This window comes from Anabrus simplex, chromosome 10 (assembly GCF_040414725.1).
Source record: "Anabrus simplex isolate iqAnaSimp1 chromosome 10, ASM4041472v1, whole genome shotgun sequence".
Lineage (NCBI taxonomy): Eukaryota > Metazoa > Arthropoda > Insecta > Orthoptera > Tettigoniidae > Anabrus > Anabrus simplex.
This window is the reverse complement of record NC_090274.1, coordinates 20,103,813-20,121,047: the sequence shown is the minus strand read 5'-3', so window position 1 is coordinate 20,121,047 and position 17,235 is coordinate 20,103,813. Positions and strand designations below refer to the sequence as shown.

The window sequence follows — 17,235 nt, the reverse complement described above, 5'->3', positions numbered from 1 at the left end:
TTGATGAACAAAACACTTAATAAAATGGTGATGAATATTGTACTTCACAACATCCCTACCCCCACCCCAGACATACCGAACTTTCTACAGACCACAGTGGTCCATAGCTTAAGATATTTCCATTTTGCAGTGGTCCTCTGGTCTCTAGGAAACAAGAGGTTCGGGGCTTACTCAGCGTCCCCTGTGGACCGCTGTGGTCTGATGGGAAATTCAGCTGGTGGTTCGAGTGGACTGTTCTGGCGCTCGATGCCAAGTTTATGGAAGTGTTATGTAGCATGCTGGAAAAGATCATGGTTGGCCTTGCAAATTTTGGTGGAAATTGGTGTTAAAGTTTTCAGCCAAGATGAGACGTGAATTTTAATGAATGAGAGAAGACAAGAGAGGTGGTGGTGCATTAGGGCAGTCTTTTGCAAGAGTATTAGTTTGATGAGGTTTAAGGAAGGCTGGTAGCAGAAAGCGAGAACAGGGTGTCGTATGGCAGGCGGGAAAGCAGAGAGTATGAGCTCGTAATATGGAGAGTTTGAAAGCATGTAAGAGATCTGTTGTAGGTAGGGTAGGTTTTTCATATCCTATCATACATTCCCACGCATTTCCCTCGTTCATTTGATATCCACTTAGAACCTCCTCTTCCTTGTCTCTGTTCATATTTACTGACACTCCAACTTGCCAGCCTCTTCTCTTGAATCTTCTCAAGTCATTACTTATCCTAAAATCTTCCCGTTGCGCAAACACAATTTAAACTCTACCGACATTTGATCCAGATGTTCCTTTCTTTTATTGGCATAGATTTCTTTCTCTTACACCAGCTTGTCCTACCTTAATTTATAACAAAGTATTTCCACTTCTTCTCATCAGAGTACTTTACAATCAACACTCTGGAATCTCTGTTTGTTTTTAGCTGTTCTGACCTTCGACATGCTGGTTTTTATATATTCATGTTCCAGATAACCCTATTCTAGCATGACTTTCAAATTCTATCCTAGTATTGTAGAGATGGAATTTTCCCTCAAAAGATTTATACGCTCTCTGCACACGACCGGAATTATAATTTAGCTGGTCCCGTAATTTCTACTGACGTCTCTTTGCTATAAACCAACATCCCTCCAACCATTGAATCGTTCAACACCTAACAACCCAATGCCCTGGACTTACTTCCTCATCTACCTCACGATGTATATACAGGGTTATTCACCTAAGGTGATACACGGAAATAACTTCTAAACCATTAAAGATATCAGCATTGTGTTTTCACATTTGTAGATGATACCCAGGGGCTTGTAAAATAATGTGCTACATATTCTCATGGGAGGATTAATAACCGAGATATTGATACTAACTCCATATTTTTGAATGAAACTGCACAAATTCATACAGCTGGCCAAAAAGTTCAACTGCGTACAAGTTCAAATATGTAAGTATTTTCAAAATCTGATAGTTACCTTTTGAGATATCAGAAAGAACAGCATGCGCGGTTTTGCATGCTGCATCAGAGGGCGTGCAGTCAGGGAAGGACATATTGACGCGCAAGCAGTTTCCTGGGTGTGATTTCAACCACAGAATGGATACCAGGCATGTAAGCATATCGTACACATGTGATGAGTCTGCAAAGTGTGTATGACAGGTAAACTCATGACAGGAATAAGGAATAAAATAAATACATTCGTACCTTTGAAAGAGGCCACGGCCGACGTCCTTTCCCAATCCTTCCCATTCCCATCCGTGGGGGAAAAGCGCCAAACTGAGCGCAACCTGTTACACATGGATTTGAAACAAAACAAAAATGGAATCTTCCTTCCCCGTTGTGTGTTCGCCAGTCATAGAATAATGTTGCAAACCCAGGATACGGTACGCTACATCACATTATGTGTACGATAATTTACAGTACATGCCTGGTGTCTGTTCTGGGGCTGGAATCAATGCCAGGAAACAGCTTGCGTGCCAATACGCCCTTGGCCGACCACCCATTGTCTGTTGGGGCATGCAAAAGCCCAAATGCGGTTTTTATTGATATCTCAAAAAGTAACTGTCTGATTTTGAAAATACCTACATATTTGAACTTGTACGCAATTGAATTTTTAGGCAGCTGTATGAACTTGTGCCATTCCATTTAAAAATTTCGAGTTAGTATCAATATCTTCGTTATTAATCATCCCATGAGAATTAGTAGCACATTATTTTACAAGCCCCTATCATTTACGGATATGAAAACAGAATACCGATATCCTTAACTGTTTAGACGTTATTTCCGTGTAACATCTTAGGTGAATAACCCTGAATATATCCTAACCCACAACTTTTTAAAGTTCACAGGGTAATTATTCAACCAGATTCGCGGCACAACTATAGGGAAGAATATGGCCCCATCGTATGCCAAGCTCTTCATAGGAAAACTCGAGGAGGATTTCCGCATTACTGAACTTCTCCAGCCCCACGTCTGGCAGAGGTTCATTGATGGTATACCATTCTTCCGAGGAACAATGAAACAAGACTACTTCACTCATTCCTCCACCATCTCAACTCAAATTACTGCGTCCATTTCACTAGGCAGATTCCCCCAATTCGCCGACTTTCCACCCGCAGAATGGCATAATCAACACTTCTGAAAATGCCACGCCTACCCACCTGCAGCAGTATCTCTATTTCAACAGTTTTCACCCATATTACACAAAACGAGATCTAATATTTAGCCTTTCTATCCGGGGCAAATTGGTTCAACTCCTAAAGCCCATGCCTCCTTCAATGACAACCGAAGGTAAAGTCTTTACCAGGAGAGGTTATCCCATCCAACAGCTTCACTGCCAGTTCTTTCGAGGCATAAACTCTGTCCCCCGACTCCATACACAAAATAACCCCCTACACTTCATAACCACCTATCATTCTGGAGCCTGTTCCACGAACGAACTTTGCAACTTTTTCAAAACTTTGCACTTTTCAATTCTTCTTCAATTTTTTCTGTTCCACCATGATCTAGGTTGTACTTTTCAATTTCTTCGCAAAGTGAAAAGTCTTTGTGAAAGAGTGATCTGATCGAGTTTATTCCATGAGCAAAATGTATATGCCTAATACTCTATGACTGTAATGCTTTACTTTTCGCGGCAATCTTGACGGTATAATTGTGGTACCATTTAAGTAAGGTTAGTATTACAAAAAGCTGGCTGTACTGGAAGTTGTCAAGGAGGAACGTGACATCCTTTTTGACAACTTTAAAGATAACCGCTCAAATGATGACACACATCAATGTTAACGAGAATACCGTCAACACATCTACACGCAGAAGGAAATTCACCCTTCATTAGAAATCTTGTCGCTATATTATGTGGATTACCAGGCCAACCTACTGTTAGGAAATATTACATTTACTATAACATCTACGACTTTGATAACAGTTCTGCAAATAATTGATTCTGATGTCCTACGCATTGCTGCTACACCGTGCAGCTGGGCACCATTTACTAACCAATGTATGCATATAAGTATTTGTTCTTTTTCGAAAGGAGTTGACTTCATTTTGTTGCATGTTTCAATAAATGACTGATCATTTCAAGAATGTAGTCAGCCTGTGTTGGGGTAAAACGAACTCACTCGCGAAAATCCGTCGGAGTAAGGTTATGAAAACGAATCTAGTTTTTGTACGTTCTCTTATTGTATTCTTCATCACTGTCCTCACTTGATGCTAATAAAAGCTCACATCGTAACATGTTTATATCACTAAATAATATTCTACGCCGAGAAAGTAGTGTACATACTTAATTAACAGATGAAAAGGGAATCATCTCTTTGCAAGATTTATGAAAACTTTTCACTTCATTTCTTTGCACTTACCATCTCTGTACCAATGGAGGAACATAAAGGAACATAACAGGCTTGAAAAGTGAAAAGATTCATAACTCTTCACTTCGCAAGCTAAATCTGAAAAGTGATGGTGGAACAAAATCTGAACTGAAAAGTGCAAAGTTCGTTCGTGGAACAGGCACCTGGTCTGCAAAAAAAATCACTCACATTTTAAAACTACCATTCAATCATCCCGTCATCCTCAGCCTGCACACACAATCTTTTTTCCAAAAAGCCCCACGGTCACAATCAGGCACTCGTGTAACATCAAAAACCTTTTCACTCCCACTCTGGCTTTCCCTGGCCACTGTTAGAACTACTGTCTACATATACCTAGCACCACCTTCAGGTCATAACTGCACCTGATCCAATGCCACCTACTAGCTTTAATGCAGATTCTGCCCAGCTTTCTACATTGGTTTAACTACACACACACTAACCAAATAAACATGCAGCCACTGCAGTAGCTTCCATACCACGTTCGATGATAGTTTCTTACTTAGAAGTCCTTTTTACCCCACCCCCAACTTTTCCGTCATGCCCTTAAGAGATTCTGACATTGAACATTAGCAAAGCACCCAGCCTCAATATTAGATAACTGCTCCTTTTTTCTATTCTCTTGTCTGTCTCCCCATTCCCTTTACCTCATACAACACTTACTTGCCAACAATGACCACTCCACTGATGAAGGCTGCAGTTGAAAAATTTGGATCCATGTCTAACTTTTGCATGTAGTCTACCCACACTTGTCTTAACACTGTAAGTTGCTACTCTCTGCCGGTTTTCTATACATAAATATATTTCACTCCTGCAAACTTTCTACCAGAGCATTTATGTCAGACAGCAAGGCTATTGGAGTTAAAGTCTCCCGTCTATGTGGTCTGTATCAGACCTTAGCAAAGATCAATACTGCACATGCTCAGTTTAAGAGAATATAATCTGTCTTGATGATTATGTTTTCAGCCATGTTGTACATAAAGAACAAAAAACAGTACGAATTTATTTCTCTAATTTCAATAATAAATGATTATGCGTTGTTCGCAGTTGCTCATATTTTGCTGAAAACATATTTAAGGCCGTTATATCCACTGATATTAATTCTCAATAACAGAACCCTTCTTAAAGGGTTCCACCATGATGAGATACAAGAAAAAGTTAAAAAGTTTGCAAAAGAAATACTAGTTCATTTTTATCGCATTTGCAATATTTTCATGTCTTTAGTCATCAAACATGACTAGCATGAATTTAGGACGCAAACACTATGTGATAGAATTTATTAAAAATATGTTCCACGACACATAGTAAGCAATTATTCTTTTGCCTTCAATTCTAAAATTTATTCTGGCAAAAATAGCCTTTTAGGTAAAGGTAACAATTACAAGGAGCCATAAAATTATTAAGACTACAAACCTATATTACGAACAGACTGGTGACCAGGTTATGGACAATACCTGTGCTGTGTGGTGTGTAAGATGAAACTGGTTGCAAGGAAAGGAAGCTCAGGTGCTGTGGTTAAGTTCTGTGCTACCAAAAATACATCCAACATATTCAGAGACTCTGGTGCCTTGGTTTACACCCAGTATCTGATCTCAGAGAGAAGACATTGAATACTGGACCATGATCTGCATGAAAATGACTGAGTGAATAGCAGGCAAACCATTTTTCCCTCAGTGATTTTCTTGCTCGCTGTGCATGCTTATTATCTTTGGTAGTCTCCAAGTTTGGAATGGCAAAGGCAGAGTTTTGGTGCCACTTTCATAAAGGTACAAGGACAGTAACATTCTCTCTGAATGATTAATCACAAAGTAAGGGGAGAACACTTAAACCAAATATTAGCTTTTCATTCAATATTTCCCACCCCTTTAAGACAGTATACACAAATCAGTTTCAAGAAAACCTCTCTCCCTTCAGTGCCAATAAAGAAAATAATAGAAATAATTAATCTGTTAGAAATTGTACTAATTGAAGAGAACATTACAGTTACGTGGCATTCCCAATATGAACGGTGTTTTAACTTTTCCAGGTGTGTCTCATGCACTCGTGAATGCAAGCAATTACATTTCAACCCATGTACAACCAAAGTTCTCCCAATTTATTGAATTACTGAAAATAGTACAGTTCCCGCACCCTACCGCATTTTCTCTTTGGATAATCTGAACTTTAAGAAAAACCAAGTCCATTTCATGCCGCAAAAGTTACCAATACTACTGGACTATCTTGTCCCAGGAACATAAGTTAGATTTTCAGGTGCAGTTCATAAGAATCCTCAATACAATCTCCAGTAGTTTACACATAATGATCAAATGGTAAAAATGGACAGTTGTTAATTGATTTGTCACAATCCATTTAAACAAGACCTGCCAAATGAAAAACACAATTTCCTAGGTTGCTGGAATAATACTGGTTTATTCAGATTATTTAGTAAGAAAATTAGAGATTTTTTTTTGGCCTTCTAATTATCTTTATTTATCAAGAGTTTTTATCCATTAAATGACATACTATTATCATTGAACAGACTATGATCAGGTGTTGGTAAATCCAGGGACAACCTTGTGGCCATTCCAAAGAACTAACACGATGAGACTGGAGAAGAACTGACAATGGTTCACCTATGCCAATACCCACTTTGTCTTAATTCACGCCGTGATGCAGAGTTAATGAAGGCTGAAGAAAATGCATTGGCTGTTGCCTGATTCTGTGCAAAGATCATTTAATTTTATTCCCTTAGAGATGTCTGATTTATGTGCAATTATTTCATTGTTCCTTTGTAATATTCCATTACTTTACACAATTATGTTAACATTTGTATAGCTTCACTCTCAAGTAAATAAATCCTTGAAGTAAGAAGCAGAACGTGTGGTCAATTTTTAATTCAGAAAGGGGTTTCATTCACTCATAGGAGTTCCTTCTTGATGGAGCGTTTCTGCCTTAGCCTCTTAGCTCAGGCCAAAGTAAAATGTAGCTTCCACTAAAGTCTCATCTCATTTGTTGTCGACAGTAAGCAAGCTGCTGAGTAATTACATCACAGCATGAATAGTACATCTGGCCCAGTGAGGAAAAGGAATGCCAAAATTACTTCACAACTCAGCTTTACAGACTAGTCCCCCCACCCAAAAACTTCAAGTTCCAGCCAGGTTTAAGAGAGTTTACATTTCTAAGTAAATGCTAATAAAAACAGATGTATAAATATTGGATGTGTAATCAGATAATTTACCCAGCAGATAATTAATCCAGCAACAATAGAAAAGTGTGTGGTATATGAAGATCCTTATCTTGTTAGTGGCATGAAATCATTGAAAATTCCTGTGGTCCTATCCTGAGCATTCAAATACAGTTGCAAGTTTACACTATTTTAAAAATGAGAGTAAAATTTTCTTAGTTATCAAGTAAAACAAGAGTCTAATATTAACTACTTGGGTCTCTTGAAATACTTTTTTGTACATGTGAAGCCAACATCTCTCATTACGTAGAAATATGATCTTTGTGAGTCAATAATGTAAATAAACCAGAGCTTACAGCTTCATGTGAAAACTGATTTATTTTTTTAAACTTGCTACTACGAAGGTACAAAGTCTAAAGCTCAATCCTACATTGAAAGAGACATGTCAGCTCCTGTGTATTACTCTCCTATTTGTTAAAACCATTAACTTCCTTCACAACCTAAGCCTGTTACAAATAGATTAGTGTTGAATTGACCAATCAATCTGCAAAGTAAAAGATCAGACGACCTTCATAGCCATGTCTGACAATCAGTAATGTACACTGTAAATAGCACACAAATTTTACTGTTTTTAATGTATATGCCACGTAATGTTCAAAACATGGCCACTAATCTCCCCCACCTCCACCCAGGTGGAATCTCTTAACAATTAGAATGTAATGAACGATCCTAAAGGAATTCTGAATGAAAGTGGCCTCAAACATTATCAATGAAGTTTAGGGAATGAGCCAGGTCCCTGGGTGTACTGCCTTTCATGTAACTTTCTCCCATTATTCTATGAACACCTCCATGCTAGTGCACTCTAAAGGTACTAGTAAATCCTGCACTAATACTTGTAAGCTAAAGGAAAGTTTATACCACAATGCACATACCACATCCAGTACATAAAGTGGTAAGTATGAGAAGAACCTTTCCAGGGTTTCTGAATGCATGATAATTCACCCACTTCCCAGAGGCAAGGTACAATTTTGAACGCAAATGTACGCACTATTTCTAACCAAGTGGATGCAGCAAGCAAATAAATGGTATCTACAGCTAAGAGAGAGTTGATGAAAGTATTTCTCATGTATGTTTAACAACAAAACTAGAACTTGATATAACACTAATGAACTAATTCATAAATAAAAACTGAACCATTACCATTACTGATAACATGATCATAAGAAAAGAATGTAGACTACTTTTGAAGACTGCCAATAAGTGGCATAGATAAGGTCTATTCTATTCAGAGAATTTATGAACCTAAAGCAGTTATACAGTTTAACAAGGCATTACTTTAAAAGGGCAGTAAAATAATACCCACTTCAAAATTAAATCACAAGAAAATACATAGCATAGGAATTCTGTAAAATACAATGCGTCAAAACCCTGGATCGTCTTACATGAACGCGTGCTTTCGCACAGAGTTTCAATTAGTGGCACAAACGTTCAATCATGAGGGAAATTACTGCCATTACATTCACTTTTGCCACTTGGTAGATAGTCAATACACTATCTCTGCACTGTATTTAATATGCATAATGTGGTGCACTCCCTAAAGCTATATCCCTAATTCTTCAGGTTTTTTTAAATTTCTCTTTTTTAAAAACCCTTTTCGTTCCACATTTACATGCTAAACTATGAGGTTAAGATTATGACAAGCCTATGCCATACCAAACTAATTTGGACAGCCAATGCAAGGAATATGTAATACACAAGCACACCGAGCAAAGCCTGACACCAAAACAGAGCTCAACCTTTCGTAAGTTCACTTGGAAACATACCAAGAAATAAGTAAAACACAGGTCATAGCAAGGAAACAAACAAATCACTTTATTTATCTTTTCACTTAGAACTAGTTCACAGATAATTTTATACGTGACAACATGTCACAAGCTATTTGTTTTATTGATTATTTTTTACAAAACCACACAGTCACAAAGACCACATGGTAGGGAAAAACCTCTTTCATGCCAACACACACTCACACTTGCTCACATAAATTATGTATTTCATAGAAGAAAATAAGAAGAAAATGAACAGTCCTTTTATAACATTAAATTATAACTGGGTTTGTGATCAGTTTCCTAGATTTGATGCATTTACTCTTGGGGTGGAAAAATTTGACGGTCTTCTATATACAATAATTCATTCATTATTAAAATTAAAATGAAGTAAAAAAATTATTTACTAAATATTTACACCATTATACATTTTGACAGTCGCATCAGTTACCCATTGCTTGTATATTTCATTGGCCTAACAGCAACCTGTTAGCTTAGACTATCTGTATTACACCAGTTTAAGGAACAGATAGACAGTAATACTACTGTTTGCCTCATCCCCATCGAGATGAGACTGGTTCTTGATAATAAAGCCAAGTTGAATACTATGACTCAAGTAATAGGTCCATTTCCTTCAATACTAAAATCAGATCTACGTATTGCCCTTACGATCCTACCTCCCCTCTTTGGGCTGAAAAGTTCAGACGACTCATTGCACAGAGACCCATTGACTTCATTTTCGGTGGCCACAACATGTGTCCCAGATGATCTTCGGGTTCTGATAACGAGATTGGGATTAGAATATGGGGTGTATGGGGAAGAAGAATTAAAAGGAATGTTAGGAACACTGCCGGTTGATATACGCCTCGGTGATATGTGCGGCTTCTCTGGAGGAGGTGGTGGTGAAGGATTACGAACTCCACGTCCAGATTTATTACGATTTGAGAGGGTCTTTCCACCACGTGAATGTGATGTGGAATTACGAACTGATGGACCACCAACGGGTTTGATTCCGGGTAAAATTGGGCTAACATCAAGAGTCCAAAGATTGATGGCAACAGAACCCCTTGAACGCGTCCTTGGAGTGTCTTCTTTCAAAATAACATGATTGTTAACAGTGGTGTTAGTTTTAGCATTCAACCGGGGTCTTAATTCCACACTAGAACCCTCGTCTGATACATCATCTTTACTATCACTATCCCGATCTTTTGAAGACACGCTGTCAACACTAGATTGAGATTCATCTTCACTATCACTATCCGATGATTTTTCAACCACCTGTATCCTATTCCGTCTCCCTCCTCCTCTACCCTTCCTACCTCTGCCACCTGATACCCTTCTCCCTTTGGTATTGCTATTAACCTGGTTTAGCGCATCCTCTCGAGAATATGTCAGCAGCTCCTCGTCATCTTCTTCAAGTTTGGAACGCCGTTCCTCTTCGTCCCTGAGAGCTTGTAGTCTGTTCTGTTCCCATTCCCGCTTCTGCTGTTCTATCTGGGCCTCCGCAGCAGCCAGTTGTTCTGCAGCTGCAACACCTTCAATTTCCTCCATGAACTGCATTGCATACCGCTCCACAGGAGTCAACTGAAAAAAGAACAAGAGAGAACTAAGCAACATATCTCCAGACAAGAGAAAGAAATAACTGCAGTGATGAAATTCACTTCATATATCTTCGTCAGTAACCCTTATCCAGGGAGTTCCTGGATTGTCATCCAACAAATATAGCGTATTATATCCCCAACCAGCATCAAAGCGAGCGGAAGGTCTTTGAAACAAGATTATACCCACTCCCCAAGCCTGCTGGCCCATCCTATACAAGACATACTGTAGGTGAGATGCTCAAAACAATGACTTTAGTGTATCGTGGTATCTAAAGCAGCGGACACGTGTGTGTGTGTGTGTGTTAAATGAAAGTTTACCATCTATCGCTTTCGCAGTACAGTACTCGCGCTAAATACCACAATGACAGGATGCTAATGCCAAGGTATGTAAGTTATTCGTAGCTGTCCTTTGGTGAGTTACCGTTTCTTGAAAAACACTCGATCAAGGATTTAGCGTTGATGGGACTGAAATTTCTGGATGCTTGATGAGAGAAGTCGTATCTTCGAGGAACGGACAATGCAGGATTTTTTAAACATGATTTAATTAGGATGCTCGCAGGACCACGGAATTTGAAATATTTGTTCTGAATGAGTAAAGTTATAATACCAATATAGTTCTCCGTTATTGGACATTATAAATTTTCCAGCTAACTCTTTCCTGGTTGCCAGAGTTTCGCCCCAGTGTGCTAAGTTGGGTTCATCAATTGGTAAATAGCACACCTACCAAGACGCATGGCTAGTACATACCGTGGAGGCCACTGCGTAGGCCCTTTATACCCACTGTAATAAATACGAACCTCACAGTATTCTACAACTCCAAGTTTTTACACATTTTCCTAAAGCTCTGTTCAACAGTGTACAAATGCACTGCAATTATCTGAGACCTAAATCCAATTAACTTTCTGTAAATATTAATGTGTTTTTTTGTGATGTGTGTCTGCAGTTACCTGTGACCTGTTCCAAGAACTTTTTGTAAATAGTAATATGTTCTATGGTCATATGTATTTTATGGCAACCATTGAAAATGTATTTAAGGCAGTTTTCATGTTGATTGTTGTTAGGATCCTTTGATTTTTTATTTATCGCAAACTTATGATGATTCCAAGGGAATCGAAAGTGGTTTTCGCTCAATAAATGTCATGTTTTATACACTGAGTTGAATAGTAGAACATCCCTTAATTAATTCCCACCATATATGCAAGACATTCTATAACCACCACAAGTAGTATTTAAATGAGATGTAGATGCTGAGAATGTCAGTAGGAATTTTAAGGGAAGAACATATCCAAAATCAGCCTATTAAAAGCACATTACACTTGAAGGTGACAGTCGTGGAGAAGGCTCAGCGTGAAAAGATGACGGTATGAGAAGGTGGGCGAACAGGACGAAAGCCATGTAGCCAAAAAAGCTACCCAGGGTACGAAAAAGAGGAAGACCCAGACAGGTCGAACATATAAAGGGACATCAACTAAATGGCTCCACTGATGTTGAGAAACATAAGCAGCTTCCAACATCAAAGGGTAAGTGCATTCTGCTAACACTGGAGGATCTGCAGCAACAGCTCCACAATGAGGACATCATCAAAGAAGTATATCAATGACAGAGCGAGGAAGGGGAGGAGGAGCTGAGGTCGAGTTGCACACCGAAGCAAGAATTACAGAATTTTAGACAGCGAACATTAGAACTGTATATTTCGAATATGAAGATAATAAAATAGAACAAAACATTATGCGTGTTTGTTAAAAACACCACCACACACACCAATTAGCACCAAGTGTTTTCAAAAGTCAGCAATGGCTGGCAAATACAAAGTAAGAATATTATTGAATAGGTTGATTGGACTAGAGCAATTTCTTTGTACGAAATTTTCTCTGATTATGCTATTATATATGGCACTATGCTGAGAGAGAGAGAGAGAGAGAGAGAGAGAGAGAGAGAGAAGAGAGAGAGAGAAGAGAGAGAGAGAGAGAGGATGGAGAGGCGAGAGGAGAGGAAGAGAGGGCATTTTGCCAAGCATTCAGATTCTAGTATTGACCGTAAGTCACCAATATTGCAGTATAACTTCTTTCTATATAGGACTGGCCAACTGTGAAGATAGGTTAGTTGAAAAGATTAACAAATTTTTTTTTGTGAATCACCTGTTTTTAGACTGAGCCATATATTTAACAATGTCACTGTGGTATCACACTTCCAAAAAGTGTGTATGTAGGAATAGATAAGAAAACATTACAAAGCAACAACTTACTTGTTTTACTAGATTTTCTACTTCCAGTTCAGCTTTGCTTATTTCTGGTTCAGCAGAAACAGCAGTACCATTTTCTCCTTCTTCGAGAGGAATGTTTTCATCAAACTCCGCTAAGTCAGCAGCTGCTTCTGCCTTTGCTGTCTTAGCTGCCTGCACATCAGACTCATCTTCAGCTGCAGCTAATGCAGATTCTAATGCACCAAGAGCAGCCTTATCCTCCGCAGGAGATGGTGGGAGCTAAAAGAGAACAATACAGATTATTAAACGAGCCTTCCTGATGATGAAAGCAAAATAATACCTATATATGTGTGTTCTCTTAGACAGGATACACTAGGTTTATTTACTTCAACCTGTGTGTTTAAATAAGAGATTAATATTCCCCACAAATAAAAACCAGGATTTCTCACATAACAAGAGTACCTGGTGGTTGGAGAAGGGGAAAAGAAATGTATACAGCAATCTTACAAAACAGAAAGAAATATAAGAAACAGACTTGAAATGTAAGACAGACTAAGGCAAAAATAAATATACTAAAATAGAAAAATATATTCCTCCCCTCCAAAGGAAATAAATAATTAGATATACAACATTGAAATAGAATACTCTATTTCCCTTTCAAACCAGTCAACTTTCACTGCACCATGAATGTACCACATTATCACACATTTCTCAAGATTTTTGGGAGGGAAACCTCACGTTAAACCATAAAATATTCTTATACCACGACAGGCTGAGTAGATTGTGAAGTGTTGAAATTTCACAGGCTCCGTGTTCCATAGAAGGAAGTTCCATGTTCTACCACCATACAATGCATACATTGTTTGACCTGAACACGTATTCATTAAATCTTCTACATTTATCCCTCTCCATTCTAACTTAAAGCCTTTTCACTCTGATTTCCTTATTTTTCACTCTATCCTTTGTCTTATCTCTCGTATTCCACTTCAAAAGCCTGGATTTTATTCACATATCTTTTCTTCACTGCATACATCTTATACAGCACCTCTTTACACTTCATTGGTACTTCCTCCACACCAGGTTTCTCATACTCTGGTAGAATGTATGTCCCTGTTGAATCCTTTTACTGATCTCCATGTCCAGCCCTGCATCGGTTTGCTTCCAAGTACTTGAAGCTGTCCAAAATTTCAAGGTTTTGTCTCCTAATTTTTACAATGCCTTTACCTTCTCTGTCTCCTCCACTCAACGTCAGTCTTACTCTTTTTCACACTGATTTTCATTTCATAATTTTTATTTTCAATAAACTCACCCATATTATCGAGACATCCCCTGCGTTTATCTCCCTCTATTCTGTCATAACCATAGAGTTAGTAAATAATACATTAGAGGTAGCAGTGGCACCACAGTCTGCAAGAGAATCATGTAGTCAGCAGAGCATGTTGAAATCTCAGCCGTTTGGCAAAAAGCTTGCTCCTCGGTGCTCATCAATGTAAACAGGGGACTTTTAAAACTGTGTCGATATAGATATGGTTTAAATTTCTTACATGTAAAAATTCTCAGAGACTACAGTATACTTGAGACGTTTCTTTCCAGTAGAAAGAAAGCCCAGAAATGAGGAAATATGGGATAAATGCACGATAAGATAGGACGGTGTTCAACTGCAGTTAAGTAAAAAAAAAAAAAAAAAAATTAACTGCTCATGTTAAGTCTTCTAACAACACACTTTTAGAATGGGGATACATATATTTCGCAATCTTTTGAGTAAATGTAATAAATGGACAGGAATTCGGCATAATTCTGCTCAACGACCGAAAGCATTCTCTCATACAAAGCAAATAAACAAGTTTTTAGGCCTAAAAGCGCTGGCGTGATTTTGGAACAAGGTAGGCATCGGATGGTAACCTTACACTTTCTCAATTCCTCCTTTAATCTCGAGGCTTAAGGCGAGAAATAAAGGTCTTAAACGTATGTTTGCCCATTTAGGCCAGTCTCTGTCTTGAGAACAGTGCCCGTATCGGGGCAACACTCCCTTCAAGAGGCTTTTTCTATCACAGCGGCGCATACTGTCCACACGCCAAGAAAACAAAGTATAGTCATATCAAACCCACAACCAACAGTTTGCAGCATTGTTGTTCCTCTCGGCACTCCCTATCAGCGCTACTAGTGGGACAGTCAATGTGCGTGTGCCACCTAATAGTGGCTTGTGTTTATAATCCTTGCGGCCCTCTTCGTAAAATTATGCCTAACAGTGATGATGATGGTAATGTTATTCATTTTCGTTCCCCTCATTACTTTTACAGTTTTCGGAGACGCCGAGGTGCCGAAATTTTGCCCCACAGGAGTTCCTTCATGTACTGCCAAATTTCGGACGCGAGGCTGACATTTGAACACCGGACTGAGCTAGGATCGAACCTGCCAACTTGGGCTCAGAAAGCCAGCTCCTTAACCGGTACTAGTGACCATACATGTTCCTTTGCACAACAACTAAGATCAATGGAATGAGTTGAAAGAGAGAGAAGTAGAGGGGGTTAAGAACAATATTCATTAACAGATAAGGGACACCACTACAGCGACAAATATCGAACCAAGCCTCGATCCCATAGATCTGTTAGTTAATGATATCAGTTCAGCTAGTACATGCAACAATCTCGTGTATTATTTATATGGTTGCTCGATTCGAAGAGCAGCAAAGAAAATCAGCGCATCTTCTCCAATGTTTTCTTTTCAATGTGTGGGACTTTGGTAGTAGAGAGTCTAAATTCATCAAATATAGTTCGTTAGTATGCTGAAACATCAAACGTGTAGACGCTACATTTGAAAAAATGTTAAAAGGAATAGGCCACAATGCAACGGTATATTTTCAGACTGCGTTTTGAAATTCGCATCGTCATATATTTACCCAAAATGGCATTTCACTACATTCATTTCATATTTATTTTTTGGGTGAAGGAAATATCAAGAGAAGTGAATTGCCGCACCTTCTAAAGTGAGGGTAGTAATGAAGGTTTATTCCAACCAGAGGCGAGTATTTTTAGTAGTGTGTCTTTTCCATCGGCCTTCTTTCACCATTTCTTTCTGTGCACAGTACTTTAGTGCCTTACATCAAGCACCCAATAAGGCATATCAATCCCTATTTGTACCATGTGCACAAATCTAGCCATCTAGGGCTCATAAGCTCAAGGTGTTTCATACTGCGGTATGGAGTCACATCAAGACCAACTGATATTAGCAACACTTAATACTTCATTTACCCGGACTATGAGAAAATTCTTTCTACTGCCTGCAAAAAAATATGGTCCAATTCCATTTCAGCATTTTCATGCCGATCAACAATCATTTGCGCTGGAGTTTTTGAAATATCCACTAAAATACAGATTGGGTCAGCTAGGAAGACGTCTGGCCGTGCATGCATACCCTGAATGATCCAGTGTAGCCTAATCCCTACTACCAGAGCTCCTGTCCCAAGGACAGATGAGTGCATAAGTTAATACTCCGCTGTCTAGTCATGCGTGCTGCTTTGTAATGACCCGTTGTGTTGTAACTGTCGTGCATGGTGTACATTAGGTCTACTGAAGGCAGTATAGAAGGCATTAAAAGAAGTCTGCATTGCAAGGCACTGAAATGCAGTAAATAAAACCACAATTGTTAAAATAATAAATACAAAAAAAAGTGGTAAAGAGTCAGATTTGTGCAATAATCTCGAAAGTTATGGACTTGCAATAAAAGGAAAGTTCTGTGGCATGGACTAAGACCGAAAAATTAAAGCGTCAGAAATAGGTAAACCTACTTGAAACACCAAACAAAATAACAATGCACACAAAGAATGTTACTGGATTGGACGACTATATTATGATTCTTCTTTAAATTTTTTATTTCTGCACCTGTGAATAATCATATCATAAGCCACATTTCTTCCTTTACAGGCAAGAAAACAACAAAATCTTGGCATTAAGGATCTAGGGATATACGATCATTAGACGGGAATTTGCCTATTTTATTCCTGTGTTCAGAAATGTAGGGTTTTGAAACATAAAACTGTTTTAGGGCCCTTTTAGCTGTATTTCGTTGGTTTTATTGTGCCTATAAATGCCTATTTCGGGGGTTTGTGCCTATTTGGAGTATAAATGCCTATTTGATGCCTTTTGACTGTCTTTTGAGTGTATTTTTAAAAATTCGACTTTCTTCCAATTTATTACATTGCAGCTAGTGTGCTCGACAGAATTATCTTTTCTTTTTTCAATATCTGTTTACCCCATGGACAAAAATGGGAATTCTCAGAAGTCACCAGAAATAGTTCTAGGGAAATTTCCATAAGGAGAAACAAGGAACAATTAGACCTCGAAGCCTTCAACCCAGCCAATCTCCTGAAACATATGCGAGAACCAGTCAATGTCGAACTATGTTGCACAACCCATATGCCCTGCACCTCCCTTTCGATGCGAACTGTTGTATGTGTATGCTGTATGTTCAGAACGTGTTGTGATTTATTGTGAAGTGGAAGAAGAAAAGAAAAATGCGGCAATACCCAAAGAAAAATCGTCAAAGTCCTACTGGCTGAAGCAGTGGATCACAGGGGATCCCAATTTCACTACGGATGGAAGGGTAGTCTGTCAAGCT

The 17,235-nt window shown here is 38.6% G+C and overlaps 1 protein-coding gene across 1 annotated transcript in view; it reads right to left on the bottom strand.

Annotated features, from left to right (window-relative positions):
* dom (domino) overlaps nt 1–17,235 on the bottom strand; it is a 485,316-nt gene that overhangs the window by 118,679 nt on the left and 349,402 nt on the right. Inside the window, exons 29-30 of the mRNA XM_067154429.2 lie at nt 12,661–12,897; nt 10,177–10,398 (exon numbers count right to left, since the gene is read on the bottom strand). Of these exons, the coding sequence (XP_067010530.2) occupies nt 10,177–10,398; nt 12,661–12,897 (459 nt within the window). The remainder of the gene's footprint in view (nt 1–10,176; nt 10,399–12,660; nt 12,898–17,235) is intronic.